The sequence below is a fragment of the Acomys minous genome, assembly GCF_964271855.1.
Source record: "Acomys minous genome assembly, chromosome: 13".
Lineage (NCBI taxonomy): Eukaryota > Metazoa > Chordata > Mammalia > Rodentia > Muridae > Acomys > Acomys minous.
Window position 1 is genome coordinate 9,894,070 of NC_140495.1, and position 19,264 is coordinate 9,913,333.

Sequence of the window (19,264 nt, forward strand, 5' to 3'; positions counted from 1 at the left end):
AGAGCCACTGGCATTCTGATTTTATCAATGCAACATCCTCTAAAACCTTAGGTCAATAGCATTGCGATTCAAAGTGTGATCTGTAGACTCGCAGGCTCAGTTGTTTATGGCAAGCCTGGAGGCGGGTGTCTACGACTCCGGGCAGTGGAGAGGCTGGAGGACTATCATAAATTTGAAGTCAGTATGGACTATACAGTGAGTTTAAAGGTAGTGTGGGCTACAGCAAGACCAGGTTTGGGGTTGGGGGAGAAAACGCACCCCAACCGGGATGTGCTGAATTAGAAACTAGGGCACGCGGCCCATACGTCTTCAAGTGATTATAAGCTTTCTTTCCTTTCAAAGATGGGGGTCCCATGTACGCAAGGCTGGCCTGGAACTCACTAAAGTCCTCCCCTCCACCTCTCAGAGGCAAAGACTGAGCGCCTCCCCCAGAGCACGCCCATCTCGATCCCCGGGCGGGGAGGTCTGCCGGACGGGGCGGGCCGCGGCCAGCGTCCCCTCCTCCCTTCCTGGGCCTGCCGCGTCGCGCGTCCCCTGCTCTGGGCTCGAGTCATCGGGCCACGCGCGATGGGGCCCCGCAGCCCTGCGGCCGCGTTGCTGACGCTCCTGTGTGCGGGGTGCGCGCTGCTGCCACCCGGGCGCGCACAGTACGAGCGCTACAGCTTCCGCAGCTTCCCGCGGGACGAGCTGATGCCGCTCGAGTCGGCCTACCGCCACGCGCTCGACCAGTACAGCGGCGAGCACTGGGCCGAGAGCGTGGGCTATCTGGAGGTGAGCCTGCGGCTGCACCGTCTGCTGCGCGACAGCGAGGCCTTCTGCCATCGCAACTGCAGCACGGCCGCACCCGCGGCCGCCGGCCCCTCCAGCCACGCCGAGCTGCGCCTCTTCGGCAGCTTGCTGCGCCGCGCGCAATGTCTCAAGCGCTGCAAGCAAGGCCTGCCCGCCTTCCGCCAGTCGCAGCCTAGCCGCGCGGTGCTGGCTGACTTTCAGCAGCGCGAGCCGTACAAGTTTCTGCAGTTCGCCTACTTCAAGGTAAGTGCGCTCGCCCCAGCCAGAAGCAAGACCCCACGATGCCCTGCCCACGCCACCACGGAGCCCCGCCCTTAAGCCCCGCCCAGATGACCCCTGCTCCCAAACCACTCCCGCCCGACCCAAGCCCCGCCCATCATATCTACTGTTTTTCCGACCCGACAAACCACCCCTCCGTTCCTGCACAACCACCTTCCTTCCAACCGTGTCCCATTGAGCAGGGTCCCATCTTGCGCCAAGTCCCAGAACCTCACTCCACCTCTGGCCTAGAGTCCAGCTCCACAGAACCTGCCCCCGAGCCCCGCCTCACCAGGCCTTCCCCACCCCACGCCAGATCCCATCCTGTCCCATTGAGGCCCCCTCTCACGAAGCCCCCCTGCCTCTCCAACCCTCACTGAGCCCCACCCTTCTGAGCACCCACTAGGAGCTTCTCATATTGGGCCTTCCCTAGGCCACCGCTCTAGGCCCAGCCCCGCCAACCCCAAAGATCAGCCTTGCCTCTCAACCTCGAATATCATTCTGTTAGTCTTTGAATTCAGACTCTATCTCTGTCTCCCTGTCTATCTGTTTCTCTCTCTGTCTCTGTGTGTGTCTCTCTGTCTCTGTCTGTCTCTGTCTCTCTGTCTCTCTGGTGTTTGTATCTGTGCGGCGTGCGTGCGTGCGTGCGTGCGTGCGTGTGTGTGTGTGTGTGTGTGTGTGTGTGTATACCATGCATATGTGTATACCATGCCATATGTGTGTGAATGCCTTTGGAGACCAGAAGGGGGCGGCAGATCCCTGGAGCTGGAATTAGAGGTGCTAATGCTACCCGTGGCAACGGACCTTGGGTCTTCAGGAAGAGCAGGAAGTGTGCCCTTACCCACTGAGCTATGGCTTAAGTCCCCTTCACCCGGGTCTGGAAAAGTGCTCCAAATCCTGTCCTTCTTCTTTCATCTTAAGCATGAAAGTTCTCCTCCTCCTGCTCTTCCTCCTCCTCCTCCTCCTCCTCCTCCTCCTCCTCCTCTTCCCCCTCTCCCCCCTTCTTTTTTTCTTCTTTTTTGAGACGTGGTCTTATGTAACCTGGGCTGGCTTCAGACTTGCTGCATAGCTGAGGCTGACGGTGAATTCTTCATCCTGCTGCCTGCATTCCTTCTGCATGATCCACTCCTCCCAGCTCCTGTGAAAAGTGTTGCAGCCTGTGCTGAGACGGCAGCTATGTCCCGGAGTGCCCCGGCCGAGGACCTGGGGCTGGACGGAGGGCGTCATGAGTGTGGCCTGCTCTTTGGTGCAGACCCCTCTGCTCAGGAAAGTGAGGGCACTGCGATTCGCCAGGCTCACCTTGGTCATCCAAAATTTAACACACACAATTCACTGCCTCCTCTTTTGGGGGCTAAGTTCTGCCTGCAATTGCTTGCTAAAAATAGCCACAAATTGCAGTTCTCTGCCCTTTATGGCCTTGTTCTGGGAGGTTTGAATTTCCAGTTGCTGAAGAGAAAGGCCTGATGGGCCTTCACATGCCTTGGCATTGAGAGAGAACCCTCAACTCCCAGCTTCTATTTTTTTCTGGTTAAGAAAGGCTTTTTATTTTTTGCTTTTGTTCATTATTCATTCAGTGTGTGTGTGTGTGTGTGTGTGTGTGTGTGTGTGTGTGTGTGTCTATGAGCACAGGCGGGAACACACTGTGCATGTGTGAAGGTCAGGGGACAGCTTGTGGGAGTCGGCTTCCTCCTAGCACATTAAGCTCAGGGTATTGAACTTAATCATCCGGCTTGGTGGCGTGTACCTTTACCCACTGAGCCACCTTGCTGGCCTTGTATTCCTCTTCCTAAATGTTCTTCCTAGAATAAGTCACATTCATCGGCTGCATCCAGAGCCTTCCCCTAAGTCCTATCAGCCACAGGGCATCTACTGTCATTCTCTAGGTGTCAGCGTTGACATCTGGGAGCCTGCCATCCTCTCTACTCACCCCCTCTCCACAAGGAAACCGCCATTGTATCCAGATGACTTGCCTCAGATTTAGGGGCATTCTGGGACAGATGGATGCCTCCCTATTTTTAATTAATTAATTTATTTATTTATTATGTATACAGTGCTCTGCCTACATGTACATGCACACACCAGAAGAGGGCATTAGATTACATTATATATGTTGTGATCCACTATGTGGATGCTGGGAATTGAACTCAGGACCTCTGGAAGTGCAGACAGTGCTCTTAACCCCTGAGCCATCTCTCCAGCCCCCACCCCCCACTTAACATCTTATTGTCAAGAATTTGTTGTGCCTTGTATGTTCTGTCTCTGTCTGTCTGTCTGTCTGTCTGTCTGTCTGTCTGTCTCTCTCTCTCTCTGTGTCTCTTTCTCTTTAAACCTAATCACCATCCTTGCCTCATATTCCTTTGGGAAGGCTGAAGGAGGCCTTATATGCATGCCTGGTGGAGACCCTTCACCCCGCCAGATTATGCCAGGATTCTGTCAACATGGGGGCCTCAGGTTGTTGGCATGTATCCCCACAGGGAGGCTGACCCATCACCATGTGCCTGCTTGTGTTGGTTACTTTTCTAGTTACTGTGACAACAGTACCCAAAGGACCTAACAAAGAAGGAAGGAAGGAAGGAAGGAAGGAAGGAAGGAAGGAAAGAAAGCAGGCTATTTTGGTTAACAGTTTGAAGATGCAGTCCATCTTGGAGGCAGCTGGAGCAGAAGGTGGCTGGTCACATTGTACCTCTCTGGTCAGGAAGGGGGGGGGGAAGTGGGGGGGCATGCTGGTATGTGTGTTTAATTAGTTTTTTTGAGACAGCGTTTCTCTGTGTAGCCTTGAATGTCCTGGAACTTGCTCTGTAGACCAGGCTGGCCTTGAACTCAGAAATCCATCTTCCTCTGCCTTCTGAGTGCTGGAATTAAAGTGTTTACTGCCACTGCCTGGCTTTGTTTTTCTTTTTCGATCAGTCTGGGAACCCAAGCTATAGAATGGTATTTGCCCACAGTGGGCGGATAATCCCAGTTGACACATAATCCAGCTAACTCCTCGCTGGCATGCTGAGGCTTCCCTCCTGGGTTTTCTGGATCTAGATTCCATCAAGTTGGGAATGGAGGTTTATGGTAATAAACGCCCCCAAAGGTGCCCCCCCCCAGCACACCTGTCCTATTGGAGACCTTCTCTGTTCCTGGTACTCCTGATCAGGTGGCCAGCCCTAAACTCAGGGCCATGGCCCTGCAGCCCCGAGATGAACTGATTGCTACTGGCCTGATTCCTGGAAACAGTGCCTGCTTATAGGAGATGCTGGACAAATCTCTGTGGGGTTGACGAACCAGAGAAAGGGAGTAGAGGTCCCCGAGAGAGGAGGCAGAAGGTTCTGTGAGGTGTCTGGAAATATTAATGTGTTTGTCAAGGTTTATTAAGACAGTTGTTTATGGAAGTGTGTGCAGGTGCAGGGACCCACAAGGGTGGTTTAGTGTTAGTGTCACTCAGGTATACCCAACCCGTGGCCGGGAGGAGCAAGGCAGGGAGCAGTTACTGGAAGTTGGGATGAGTGACCACATGGAGAACGCCATCTGTGACCTTCAGCTTGGGAACACTGCAGTCAGGGGTGACTGTAGGGAGAGAGCCAGGAGGTGAAATAGAATACAGCCCTCCCGCTTAGCTTCCCACTGGGCTCTTCATGGGTGACCCTGTGGAAGCCAGAGAGCCCAGGGTCTGTTGTAAATGCCGTCCTCCTGGGGGCCTAGATGGTAGAGACAGTGGGGGGGTAGATGAGGAATGGCATTGTGGAGCCATCTACACTGTCACCTTCTGGGAACAAAGACTCATCAGAATGGATGGCCCTGGTCTTGAGAAGCCTTGAAAGGTCATTGACTCTTTTGGTTTCTCGAGACAGGCTTTCTCTGTGTGTAGCCTTGGCTGTCCTGGACTCACTTTGTGGACCAGGCTGGCCCCGAACTCACAGCGCTCCGCCTGCCTCTGCCTCCCAAGTGCTGGGATTAAAGGTGTGCACCACCATACCTGACTCTTAGCCGGAAGTGTTAGGTAAAGAAAGAACCAAAGGGCTCCCTGAAGAGACTGGTGCCACAGTTCAGCTGGGAGAGTACAAGCCCCATTAACACATAAAACTGGGTGTATTTACAAATGCCTGTGACCCCAGCACTTGGGGGTGTTAAAGGCAGGAGGGTCAGAAGTTTAAGGTCATTCTTGACCTTGAGGCTGAGCTACACAAGACTGGGTCAAGAAAGAAAGGAAGGAAGGAGAGGAAGGAAAGGAAGGAAGGGGGAGAGGAAGGAAGAAAAGAAGTTGCTGAAATGAAGCTCCCAGTTCTAAAACTTAGCGCCCAGTGCCTGTCTAGAAACTTAACGCTCCCACGGTGCCCTTAGGCCAACGACCTCCCGAAAGCCGTCGCCGCGGCTCACACCTATCTTCTGAAGCACCCTGACGACGAGATGATGAAGAGGAACATGGCGTATTACAGGAGCTTGCCTGGAGCTGAGGACCACATTAAAGACTTGGAAACCAAGTCCTACGAGGTACTCTCTGCCTTCACCCTGCCGGAGGTGCCAGAGGATATGTTAATTTTAAAACATTTACATTCTATTGGGAGGCAGGGGGATCTCTGTGAGTTCTAGGCACCAGCCAGGTCTACAGAGGGAGTCCAGGACAGCCAGGACTACAAGAGAAACCCTGTCTTGAGAAACCAAAAAAACAAAACAAAACAAAAAAAAAACCCCTTATCTAGTGTGTATGTGTGTGCATATAGGTGTCAGAGCATTTGTATGGAGGTCAGAGGACAATTTGCAGTTCTCTTCTTTGGCCACGTGGGTCTGGGGGATTGAACTCAGGTCGTCAGGTTTCGTGGTATGTGCCCTTACCCACTGAGCCATCTTGTTGGCCCAGAGTCCGACATCTAAAGACGCTTATGATGTTTTCCCTGATATTTGCTGAGTTACGACAATAGGAAACTGGCCAAGCGCTACGTTTCCATGAAGGAAAACCAGCAAGTTGGGCTTGGTGGCTTTTGCCTGCAAATTTCAGCACTTGGGAGGCTGAGGCATTGATGCCTGCTGCAAGTTCAAAGCGAGGCTGGGCTACATGGGTCCAGCATGCGCCTTTATCTCAATGTTGATGAGCTTTCCATAATTCAGTGATCTGTGACAACTTCACGTGTCATATGACAGCTAGAAAGAGCATGTGGAGGTGGGTTTTTTTTGTTTTTTGTTTTTTGTTTTTTGGTTTTTCGAGACAGGGTTTCTCTATGTTATCTTAGGACTCGATTTGTAGACCAGCCTGGCCTCGAACTCCCAAGTGCTGGGATTAAAGGCGTGTGCCACCACACCCAGCTGTTTTTTTGTTTTTGTTTTTGTTTTTTTAAATCACCCAGCCTGACACGTTCCCTCTGCCCCTTTGCAGTCAGGCCACCACCCCAGTCCATGACTCTGGGAATCACTGACCAGATTTCTTTCACTTTTTCCTGCATCTGCGTTTCATTTTATTGTCAAATACTTGCTATATTTTCAGTTGAACTGAAGAAGAAATACAGTCATTTGGGCTGGCGGGGGTGGGGGGGGGTGTTTCTCAGTGGTAGAGTGCTTGCATAGAGGCACAAGGGCCCTGGGTTCAGTCGCCAGCACTGTATAAAACTGGGCGTGGTGGTGCCAGATCTCAGAAGTTCAGGTTGGCCTGGCAAGGTGGCTCAGGTGTAAGGGTTCTTGCTGCCAAGCCTGGGGATTGATCTGAGTTGGACTCCCAGGACTCGCCCGGTGGAACTGACTCCTTTAAGTAGTCACCTGACCTCTATAAGTATGCCCCACTAAATAAATAGAATGTAAAGATCTTTTTAAAAAAAGTGTATGTTGGTGTTCAGCCTTTACGTATGTCTGTGTGAGGGCGTCAAATCCCCTAGAACTGGAATTACAGACAGTTGTGAACTGCCATGTGGGATTTTTTTTTTTTTTTGCCATGTGGGATTTGAATCAGGGTCTTCCAGAAGAACAGCTAGTGCTTTTAACTGCTGAGCCATTTCTCCAGCCTGTGAAAATAAATTTTTAAAAAGCTCATCCTTGGGGGCTGGAGATATGGCTCAGAGGTTAAGAGCACTGCCTGTTCTTCAAGAAGTCCTGAGTTCACCCCCCACCCCCACCCCCACCCCAACCTCCTGAGACAGGGTTTCTCTGTGTAGCATTAGCTGTCCTAGTCTCACTTTGTAGACCAGGCTGGCCTCAAACTCACAGAGAGAGAGATCCACCTGCCTCTGCCTCCCAAGTGCTGGGATTAAAGGTGTTTGCTACCACCGCCCGGTGAGGTCCTGAGTTCAGTTCCCAGCAACCACATGGTGGCTCACAACCATCTATTATGAGATCTGGCGCCCTCTTCTAGCGTGCAGGTGTACATGCAGACAAAATATTATATATAATAAATCTTAACAACAATAACAAAAGCTCATCCTCAGCTATTCAGGGACTTTGACGTCAGCTTCCGATACCCAAGACTCTGGTTTTTTTTTGTTTGTTTGTTTGTTTTGTTTTTGAGACAGGGTTTCTCTGTGTAGCCTTGGCTGTCCTAGACTCGCTTTGTAGACCATGCTGGCCTCGAACTCACAGCGATCCGCCTGCCTCTGCCTCCCGAGTGCAGAGATTAAAGGGATGCGCTACCACGCCCGGCTCCAAGACTCTGTTTTTAAAAAACTGTAACTGGGCTTTAGAGATGGCTCAGAGGTTAAGAGCACTGTCTGCTCTTCCAGAGGTCCTGAGTTCAACTCCCAGTAACCACATGATGGCTCATAACCATCTATAATGAGATCTGGTGCCCTCTTCTGGCCTGTGGGTGTACATGCAGGCAGAACACTATACATAATAAATAAATACATTAAGAAAAAAAGAAAGAAAGAAAAAAAACCCAAAAACCAAAAAATGTACCTGTTGTAAGTGTTGTAGGCAAATCTAGACCCGCATGCAGCCGGGTTCAGTTTACGTTAGTCAAAAGGCCCGCCATCCAGGAGTGAGAGGTACAGCTTGCTGGGGTGGAACAGGACGGACACAAAGCGTTCCCCTGCTTGCATCTTCTTGCTTTCCAGAGCCTGTTTGTCCGTGCGGTGCGGGCCTACAATGGGGAGAACTGGAGGACATCCATTACGGACATGGAGCTGGCCCTCCCTGACTTCTTCAAGGCCTATTACGAGTGCCTGGCTGCCTGCGAGGGCTCCAGGGAAATCAAGGACTTCAAGGACTTTTACCTGTCCGTAGCAGGTTGGTCGTGGGGAGGGCCTGGGCTATGGATGCCTTGCCTGGCAGCTGAGGGATGCCTTCATTAAATAAGATGGGAAAGAAATTGCTTTCTTTTTGTGACAGCGTCTCACTGTGTAGCCCAGGCTGGCCTGGTGATGTAGCCCAGGCTGGTCTCAAACTCACAGAAATCTCCCAGCCTCTGCCTCCCGAGTGCTATGGTTAAAGGTGTAGGCCACAATACCCAGTTTAGATTTGGCTTTGATTGTGTAGGAGTTCTTCAAAGTTGTGATTGTGCTTAACTTTTTTCTTTATTGGTATTTGAATGGAGTATTTTCTCGTCCTTTGTTTTCCATCCCTGATAGTTTTTCTTCTGCTTGATTTAGTCTATTGGTGATGATTTCACTGTGTTTTTATTTTTATTTATTTATTTATGTTTTGGTTTTTCGAGACAGGGTTTCTCTGTGTAGCCTTGACTGCCCTGGATTTGCTTTGTAGACGGTGCTGGTTTCGAACTCACAGCGATCCGCCTGCCTCTGCCTCCCGAGTGCTGGGATTAAAAGCATGCATCACACACCCAGCTTTCACTGTGTTTTTAATTCATTGAACTTTTCATTTCTAGCATTTCACACCCCCCCATCTCTCTTTCCTTGTGAATTTCTCATCTACGTTGCTGCCTTTCTTCTTACATTGCCAACTTTCTTTCTTCTCCCTCACTTCCTTCCTCTCTTTTTTGTTTTCTGAGACAGTTTCTCTGCGTAGTCCCAGCTGACCTGGAATTCCCTCTGTAGACCAGGCTGTCCTTGAACTCAGGGATCCACCTGCCTCTGCCTCCCTAGGCTGGGATTAAAGGCGTGGGCCACTACCCCTGGCTAGATGTCTGGATTCTTTGTTGAGTGTTTTGCCCATTCCCTTTGTTTGGACTCAGTAGTTGACGGTCAGGATCTCTTGGAGGCTTCATGTCCAGTTTCCTTTCCCACGTTTGTGCTGTGCCCTCTCTAGTTCCATTTGTGGAATCTTCTCAGAGAGCATCCTGCATCTGAGGACTCAGTCTCCACTACTAAATACAGAGGAGAGGTCAAACTGTTTCATTGTGCCTGTTACTGACCTTTTCTCGACACTTTGTTAAACAAAATTCTATAGTGTTTTTCCATCTGTTTATTTTCTATTTATTTACGTGTGTGTGTGTGTGTGTGTGTGTGTGTGTGTGTGTGTGTGTGTGTCTGCTATGGCACATGTATGGAGCTCAGAGGATGCTTTGTGGGAGTCAGTTTCTTCGTTCTGTCATGTGGGCCTGGCCTGCAAACTCAGGTGGTCAGGTTTGGCTCCAGGCACCGTTACCAGTGTTGAGCTATTTTGGTTTGTTTGTTTGATGTGTACATGCTTGCACACGTGTGCTATAGTGCGCATGTAGAGGTCAGAGGACAACTTACGGAGCCAATTCTGTCCTCTGCCGTGTGGGTCAGGGATCAAACTCAAGCCCCCAGGCTTTTAGCAAACGTATTTTTATTTTTTATTTTTTAAAATTTTTTTTTGGCCGCACTCACCATTTAAAAAAAAAAGATTTATTTATTTATTGTGTATACAGTGCTCTGCCTGCACGTATGCCTGCACACCAGAAGAGGGCATTAGATCACATTATAGATGGTTGTGAGCCGCCATGTGGTTGCTGGGAATTGAACTCAAGACCTCTGGAGGAGAATCAGTGCTCTCAACCTCTGAGCCATCTCTCCAGCCCCCAGTGACACTCAACCTTTAATTCCAGCAGTAGGGAGGCAGAGGCAGGAGGATCCCTGTGACTTCCAGGACAACCAGAGCTGTGCAGTGAGACCTTTTCTCACACAGCAACCACCACCACCAAACAAGATGCCCTCATTGGGCTTCCGACAGATACGTTAGGAATGTCCGTTTTTGTCTGGAACAACTTGAAGTGGCCTCAGAATGTCACATCCAGACATGTGTGATGTCTGTTAGAAGAAGTTGCTCATGGTTGGAAAGGCCCTGCTGTTTGAGGTTGCAGTCCGGATAGCCACTCTGAGGTGGGCCTTAGGTGCAGGACTCCCTCTCCCCAGCAGGGCCGTCTGCAAAGTGTCTTTAAACATAGATGCCCTTAACCACATTTGATATACGGCCCTTGACACAGCTCCCTGCTAGCTCTTCCCCTCCCAGCACCTATAGGATAATTAGGTGCTGTGTTCCCGTTCATATGCTAGGTGCATGCTGCCAAATGCAAAACAAGCATCCTTAAAGCGCCTGGGTTTGACCAATTATGTGCACCTATCCTGGAATTACCGCTTCCCCCCCCCCCCCAAGGGCTATACAGCCTTTGTTCTCTCTGAGTAAATTTGAACTAGTTCCTGGAGTGGTTGATCTCTGTCCTGCTTACAGGCTTGGCCCTGTGCCTCATCCTATGCTCCCTTGGCCTTGGTGGACTGGTGGCCATCTGCTCCCCTCTGCCCCCTTTGCCCCCCCCCCCCAGGGAAGAGGAGAACCACAGCTATTTATTTTATTTTATTTTATTTTTTTATTGCAATGCTGGGGCTTGAACATAGGGCCTCATACATGTGCCATAAATGTTTAACCCCTGGGTTCCATCCCTAGCCACTTGCTGTTAATCTTTGAGCATTTAGTTAAAGTGTTTCCTGCTTCTGATATAGCAGGCTTTTTGTTTTTGTTTTTTGGCTTTTTTTGCGGGGGGGGGGGGGGTTTGAGATAGGGTCTCTCCCTGTTAGCCTTGGCTGTCCTGGACTCACTTTGTAGACCAGGCTGGCCTTGAACTCACAGCGATCCCTCTGCCTGCCTCCCAAGTGCTGGGATTAAAGGCGTGCACCACCACTGCCCGGCTGTAGCAGGGTTTTATGTACCTTATTACACATTTGTTAACAGCAAGGCCCTAAGGACTTCATGGTCTCTACATGTTTCTCCTCCTCAGTCCCAGCTTTCCCCCTTGAGAATTTTCACCTCCATCATTTTTTTTTTCTGCAACAGTTACTCAAGCATAAGTATTTCCCACATATTTTGTGGGCTTGCTTTAGATAGACTAGGCATCATCACATCTTACACTCTCTTCCAGTTTCCGTCTTTGTTTCCATTTTGCATATTCAAATTTGTCCATAGGACTTACATTTGTTATCCTTGATTGGGGGTGTGGCTCGGATGACCAAGTGTTTAAGTGGCGCGCACAAGGCCCTGGGTTCAGTTCCTGGCTCTGTGTTATCTAGTCATGGTGGTGCATGCCGGTCATCCCAGCGCTGGGGAATCACAAGGCAGAGCCAGGAGGATCAGGAGTTCAAGGTCATCCTCGGCTTCATGGGAGTCTGAAGCCAGCCTGTCTCAGTTTTTTCCCTAGCAACTTGATGGTTAATTTGTTGGTAATGTCGTCGTTGTGGTGGGGATCACATCTAGGGCCTCATGTGTGTCAGGCGAGCCCTCTGCCATTGAGCCCAACTGCCAATCTCCAGCTTTAACTGTTTGAAAAGTGATTCTGTTCACTGCAGAAGAGGTATAGCATCTCGGCAGTGCAAAGTCGCTGTTCATATTCATTTTTTTTTTTTTTTGAGACAGGGTTTCTCTGTGTAGCCCTGGCTGTCCTAGACTCACTTTGTAGACCAGGATGGCCTTGAACTCACAGTGATCCGGCTGCCTCTGCCTCCCAAGTGCTGGGATTAAAGGCGTGCACCACCATGCCCGGCTATTCATATTAATTTATATTAACATTCTTTCGCCACTAAAACATTTTGAATTATATTTTAGTGTTTTGGGGGGACAGGGTTTCTCTGTGTAGACCTGGCTGTCCTAGACTCCCTTTGTAGACCAGGCTGGCCTTGAACCCACAGATCTGCCTGCCTCTGCTGGCATGAAAGGTGTGTTCCACCACCACCACCAGGGAATTTTGAAATTTTTATTTTTATGGGTATTTTGCTTGCATGAATGCTCTAGAGGCCAAGCAAGAGTGTTAGGATTCCCAGAAACTGGGGTTATAGGTGGTTGCGAGCCACATTGTGGTGCTGGCAACTGAGCCTGGGTCCTCTGACAGAACAGCCAGGGCTTTCCTCATTGAGCTGTCTTTCCGGCCACAAGTTCTTTATTTTAAATGTTACAGAACTAGACTGAAGATAGTAATGGGGCCGGGGCCGGGGCCGGGGCCGGGGCCGGGGCCGGGGCCGGGGCCGGGGCCGGGGCCGGGGCCGGGGCCGGGGCCGGCCAGTGGTAGAGCACTTGCCTAGAGTGCATGAGGCCTTGATTTCTGGGGGGGGGGGGGGAAGGCTGTACTGAGAATTTATATTTGTTTTTCAGATCATTATATAGAAGTTCTGGAGTGCAAGATTCAATGTGAGGAGACCCTCACTCCTGTCATAGGAGGCTATCCCGTGGAAAAATTCGTGGCTACCATGTACCACTATTTGCAGTTTGCTTACTATAAGCGTAAGTGTCGTCGTCCCGTCCCATCGTGTCCCCGCCCCCCTCCCCCCCCCCCCCAGGCTCTTCAATGAGATCCTAAAATCCTGCTTACCCTGTGGTGGCTGAGAAGGTCCACTGAGGCCACGTCCATGCTATGCACGAAGAGGCCCGTGGTTCTTTGAGTCAAACAGAGACCCTGAGCCTGAGCTCTGGGTTTTTCTCGCTGTTCCCTGGGAAATTTTTGCTTTCTCGGGATGTAGGTAAATAGCGTAAGTAGAAATTGGTGCCTCCACCAGCCACACTGCGTGCAGGAAGTTTTAAGGTTGTCGTTATTGAAAATAGCCACTAGGTGGCGCAGTTGACTCATCTTCAGCTGGGCCATTCCTGCCAACCTGAGTCTTGTTATGTAAGTGTCTTTGGTTTATAGGTTAGAAGTGGCTGTGGAAGGTGCCAGAATAAATAAATACCTTGGGGCTTGTGTCTCATTTCTTCTATGCCTGACTCCCCGCTCTGATTTCCCATGTTAATGGTGACATAGGGAGTGCAGTTCTAAACAGAGAGGCTGGAGCAGGAAATCCGTCCCCAGAGGATGGCAGGACAAGGTAACCTTTGGCGCATCTAATCTTGAGGCCTACCATGATTTATCTTGTTGGTCTCTGTAGTGTGGAGTCCTTATTTATGTAATTTATTTATTTGTTTATTTATGTACTTAGAAACGTAGCCCAAGTTGGCCTCAAACTCACTGTTATAGCCAAGGATGACCTTGAATAACAATCCTGCATCTACCTCCCAAATGCTGGCAATGTGTCATCGCTTATTAGTTTATTATTATATTGTTCATTGTATGTTATATTGCCATATATCATCATAATAATATAATATTATTTATTATTATATATCATATTGTTTATTATTATATTTGTATTATATCGCTTATTAGTTTATTATATTTTTATTGTATGTTATATTGTCATATATAATAATATAATATAATTTATTATTATATATTATATCATATTGTTTATTATTATATTTGTATTAGTATATTAGCTTATATACTAATATGGTTTATGAAGAGCTGGGGATTGGACTCATGGCTTTATGTCTGCTCAGCAAGTACTTTACCAACTGAGCTATGTCCTCAGACCTTCTTTCTGTCTTCCAAGTTTGGTTTGGTTAGAGGAGGGCCCACCTCCTCTGGGGATTGTGGTCCTAGCTCAATGGGCCTCAGGAGCTACAGCTTCCAGCAGGAAGCCTGCAGGTAGGCAGCTTCTGTCCTCCCCAGTGCCAGTGTGGCCCAGGCCTTGAGACCGAGCACCACCTCCTGTGAAGGGCTCCGATTGCCTGGAGCCAGCTGAGTCAGCACAGACCGAGAGGGTGGTCCTTGGCTTTTTCCATCCTTTGGGCGGCCATGGGACTTAGACTGTGCCTGGTCCACTGTCTGAGGCCAGGGGCTTTCTAGAGCAGGGGGTGGAGGATAAGCGTGGTCTTTTCCTGGAGGAAGGGACAATTTCTCGCTCCCCGGGGTGTGACCAACAGGGATCTGCAGGGCGTGGCTTGCTCACTTTGCTCCTCTCTGTTCCCAGTGAGCGACCTGAAGAACGCGGCCCCCTGCGCCGTCAGCTACCTGCTCTTCGACCAGAATGACAAGGTCATGCAGCAGAACCTGGTCTACTATCAGTTCCACAGGGACAAGTGGGGCCTCTCAGATGAGCACTTCCAGCCTAGGCCGGTGAGTGCCCTACACTGGGTCCCCCGTCCCCGCCACCAGGGGATTGCTTCCGCCCTTGAGAGAGAGAGAGAGAGAGAGAGAGAGAGAGAGAGAGAGAGAGAGAGAGAGAGAGGGAATGGACTCTGAAGGGAAGGGATGCCAGGGCCCCAGCTGGCCCTGAAGTCACTGAGTAGACCAGGCTGGGTTTGAACTTGCAGAGACCTACTTGCCTGTGCCTCCTGAATGCTGGGACCGTAGGCATATGCCATCCCACCTTTATTGTTTTTAAATTATCTGTATTATTAGTAGGCCCAGCTATCAGTCAGTTAAGACACTGACACTTGTTATATTTTAAAATAGCCTTAGTTAACCCGGGCCAGGGCAGACATTAATCCTCTAAACTGCTTCCCATAGTGGGAAGTACGCCATCTGTTTCTACCAATTTCTATCAAGCTACCTCTCATCCATAATCCCAAACAGTTGCTAATGTTTCTCATCTGGGCCAAATCTCCATCCATGCCGGCCATGTGCTTCTTTCTCCTCCAGCTAAGTAATTAGCATCAGAATACATCAGGCCATACCCCGACACACCCTGTTTAATTTTTTCCTTATGTTTTCACCTATTGTGTGTGTGTGTGTGTGTGCACGCGCGCGCCTGCACATGCAACAATATACACATGGGGTCAGAGGACATTTGTGAGAATCAGTTCTCTCCTTTTTACCATGTGGGTCCTGGAGATTGAGCTCAGGTGGTCAGGCTTGGTGCCAAGCGTCTTTACCCAGCGGGCCATTCTCCAGGGCCTGGCGCTCTTTAATTCCTTCTTCGAGTCCGTACATTTATTTATGCACCCAGCCTGCATTTATTTATTTATTTTTTTTTACAAAGATAGGATTCTGCTTCACCTGTCATTTTTGTCATTTTCTTTGTGTCCCCCTCACCTCCCTTTTTATGGTGTTTGAAGCCAGAAACATGCAGTCAGGTGTTCCACCAATGAGCTACCCCCAGCCCTTGGTCTTGAGAGATAGGATTTTGCTATTTAGCCCAGGCTGGTCTTAAATTTGTGATACTCCTGCCTCTGTCTCCCAAGTTATAGACTTTTATGAATAAACATCAGTTAATTCTTTTTTTTAAAAAAGAGATGTACTTATTTATTATGTATACAGTGCTCTGCCTGCTTGTACCCCTGCAGGCCAGAAGAGGGCATCAGATCACATTGTAGATGGTTGTGGGCTACCATGTGGTGGCTGGGAATTGAACTCAGGACCTTTGAAAGAACAGACAGTGCTCTTAGCCACTGAGCCATCTCTCCAGCCCCCAGTTAATTCTTTTGACAGATAAATTTGAGGCTTTGCACCTATTGTCAGGGGCTAATTATGTGCGACTTTCAAAAATCTTTGCTGCTCTTGGGCATAGTGGCCCGTAACTGCCATTCTAGCCCTCTGTATGCAGATAGGAGAGGACTATCAGTAAATGTGTATAAAAGCAACTTTTGGGCTGGAGGGATGACTCAGTGGTTAAGAGCGCTGCCTGCTCTTCCGAAGGTCCTGAGTTCAATTCCCAGCAACCACACGGTAGCTCATAACCATCTGTAATGTGATATGGCGCCCTCTTCTGGCTTGCAGGAGTACATGCAAGCAGAGCACTATATACATAATAATAAATAAATTTTTAAAAAAAGCAACTTTTATTCTACTGTCTCAGTTGTTGTCTGGGAGGTGTACTACCTCCTTCTGCTAACCTAGGCTTAGTCCTGGAAGCTTCTAGCCTCCATACAATCTAACCTAGGCCTAGAATGTTTTCAGCCTCTGAGACTTACTGCTTAATGAGCCCACCCTTACTTGTTCTTTCTGAGCTCTGGGCTGCTGGTTCAACTCAGCTGTTCTGGCTCAAACTCTTCTCCTAGCTGACGTACTTAATCTGGCTTCTCTCTCTGTCTGGAGTTGCTCTGCTCGGCCTCAAACTAACTCAGCAATCTGCTCTAATCCTCTGGCTGCTTCTCGTTTTCTGACTCATTCTGTCTTCACACGAGTTCTCTCCCTGCAACCCATCTCTCTATCACTGTCCTGGTAAAACCACCTCCTCTCTCTGAAAAGCTGCCTCTTAAGTAGCTTCCCTTTCCTCTCTCTTCTCCTGAGAGTTGGGCGTATCCTATTCTGTCAAATTTCCTCTGATTTGTAATCTTTTCTGCCACTCATTTTCAAACATAGGTGCTTCCTTCTACAAACTGACTTTACTTTTGTTTGGGATTAAAGGCATGTATCACCATGCCTGGATCTAAGCTTTTCTTTACCTGAAACTTGCTCTATACCAGGCTGGCCTTGATCTCAGATCTGTTTGCATCTGTTTCCTGGATTAAAGGCATGTTTGTTTTCCAGCCGGATCACACAGAGCTAGATCTTTGGGTGTGATCTCTTCCCAGAACTCCCATGCTCTGAATTAATACTCTTCCCCAAGTGTGAGTCTTACCTGGGTTATAGAGCAAATCCCTTGTCCCAATAAAACAGAAACCCAGATTGTTTTTGTATTTTCCTCAGGATTTTGTGTATGCTGTCCTAGGTTTTTGTAAATAAATCTTCTATATTTCAATTCCTTGCTAAATTGTTTTTGTTTCGAGACAGGGTCTCATATAGCCCAGGCTGGCCTTGAACTTGTTATGAAGGATGACCTTGAGTTTTTCCTGCATCCACCTTTCTAGGTCCAGGATTACAGGCAGGCACTACCACATTTGGCTGATGCTGTGTTGGGGATGGGTTCTGGGGCTTGAAGCATGCCAAGCCAGCTTGATAGCAACTAAGCTATAGCCCAGAACCTTCTCTCCCCTTTTAAGAACCACGGCATTGTTTGTGTGTCTAGAATTCACCTTCGTGTCTGTGCAGTTCAGTGGCTGCTGGGCACGTTCACAATTGCACAACTGTTTCCGTTCTACACTTGTAAACACGTTCGTGCCTTGAGTGAAATCTGGCATGCTGTGCCAACTTGCTGCTGGCGCCCAGTCTGTTCATCTGACTGCCCCCTCTGTGTCCGAACAGGAAGCGGTTCAGTTCTTTAACGTGACTACGCTCCAGAAAGAACTGTACAACTTCGCTGAGGAACACCTAATGGATGACGATGAGGTAAGCTCCCGTGCTCTACCTGAGAGAAAACATGACTCATGTCTTTGCCAGAGTCCCTTGAAGGCTGGGCCCTCGAGAAGACAGCTGCTGTGGGCTTTTTGTTTGTTTGGTTTTTGTTTTTGTTTTTTGAGACAGGGTTTCTCTGTGTAGCCTTGGCTGTCCTAGACTTGCTTTGTAGACCAGGCTGGCCTCGAGCTCACAGAGTTCCACCTACCTCTGCCTTCCAAGTGCTGAGATTACAGGTGTGCCACCACACCCGGTTTAAGTTCCGTTTCTAAGGAGAGAAACATTAGGTCATCCAGATGTCAAGCCAGTCAGGGAGCTTGTTTCGGGCCCGAGAAGATAGCCAGTGGTGGCTTCTCGGAAACTCTCTGTGCATCTCTGATGCCTTTTGTGTCCTGCGGCCAGCCTAACTGAGGAGTCCACTGTCTCTTACAGGGAGAGGTTGTGGAATTTGTGGATGACCTGTTGGAGATGGAAGAGTCGGGCTAGTCCAGAGCAACGACAGAGACGTCTCTTCTTCCGTGTTCCTTTTGCCTCCAGTGCCTGGGCTGTCAATACCTCAAAGCGTTCCCTTTGTAAAGTGAAACCGAAGCCACCGTCTCGCTCACTACACGGAACCAGGGCCAAGCCCGCCTTCCCGGTGTTCACACCTGTCTACCCACTTGCCTTCTCTGTATGCATACCTGTCTTCATGGTTACATGTCTTCCCAGCCATCTTCCGCTTGTTCATTCACACCTGCCTTCCCATTCACACCTGCCTTCCCATTCACACCTGCCTTCCCATTCACACCTGCCTTCCCATTCACACCTGCCTTCCCATCAACCCATCTGTCCTCCCCATGTCCACATTTGTCTTTCTTCTGTGGTCTGTTTTGTCTTGTTTTTTTTTGTTTTTTGTTTTTTGTTTTTTTTTTTAACCCCTGAAGAAAATCAGTATTATTTCTTAAGTAAGAAAAACACTAAGAGATAATAAATATATTTGAAGAATTCCTTTGGTCTCTCTGACCTCGTAGCCTCAAGAGGCTCTGCCTGGGCTGCCCTGAGCCACCCCTTGCACCTACTGCGAAACGGATCGAATAGATGCGCAGAACACCCAAAGGTGACCTGTGCTCACCTTTAAGTTATCAAATACACCAGGGGTAACAATCTCACTTGAGGGCGATGCCCGATTATAAGTCTCAGAGTTGGAAATGGACGCCGGCCAGGGCCAGGGTCTAGTTTTATTTATTCTCCTGAGGGTTGTTGAGCTCCTGTTCCATGTTAGCATCTGACTGACAGTGGAGGTCCCTGGCGGAATAACCAGAGGGAAAGAAAGACCTGCTTGTGTTGGTTCCTGGTCTGGTAGCTGTGACAAAATACCCTCTCCTGAGCTGGGGCCCTGGTCTGAAAAAGGAGAGAGTGACCGGGTACCCTGTTTCCTAAGCTGAGTGAATGTGACCAGCTCTCCCCTCCCCTACTCTGTCCCCCAACTCCCGCTACTGTGACTCCCCCCCACCCCCCCCCCACCCCCCGGCAGAATGTATCTTCCTGAACTGTAAGCTGAAATAAACCCACCCTCCCCTATATTGCTTCTTGTGAGGCATATGGCCACAGCCAACAGGGAAGTGACTAATGGCACCAGTGGGCGGGGAAGGGAGATCTGGCCCAGAGCTGGTGGCCAGAGAAGCTCAGGCTGCAAATAAAATTGGAATCTTCAGAGGGTGGAGCCCAAGGTAGGGACCCGAACGCAGGTGGTTTTTCTTCTTACTCTATGTGGATGTGTGTATGGACCTGTGCATGCCACGGCAAGCATGTAAAGGTCAAAGGGCAATCTTGGGTGTA

General features: G+C 49.4%; 1 protein-coding gene across 1 annotated transcript; it reads left to right on the top strand.

Moving 5' to 3' along the window:
• Window positions 1-469: 469 nt before the first annotated feature.
• On the top strand, window positions 470-18,430 carry CRTAP (cartilage associated protein). The gene is made up of 7 exons (XM_084754543.1): window positions 470-1,032; window positions 5,374-5,523; window positions 8,067-8,238; window positions 12,511-12,639; window positions 14,202-14,347; window positions 17,357-17,440; window positions 17,879-18,430. Exons 1-7 carry the CDS (start codon window positions 568-570, stop codon window positions 17,930-17,932), a joined length of 1,200 nt encoding a protein of 399 aa, XP_084610669.1. The 5' UTR covers window positions 470-567; the 3' UTR covers window positions 17,933-18,430.
• Window positions 18,431-19,264: the final 834 nt, after the last annotated feature.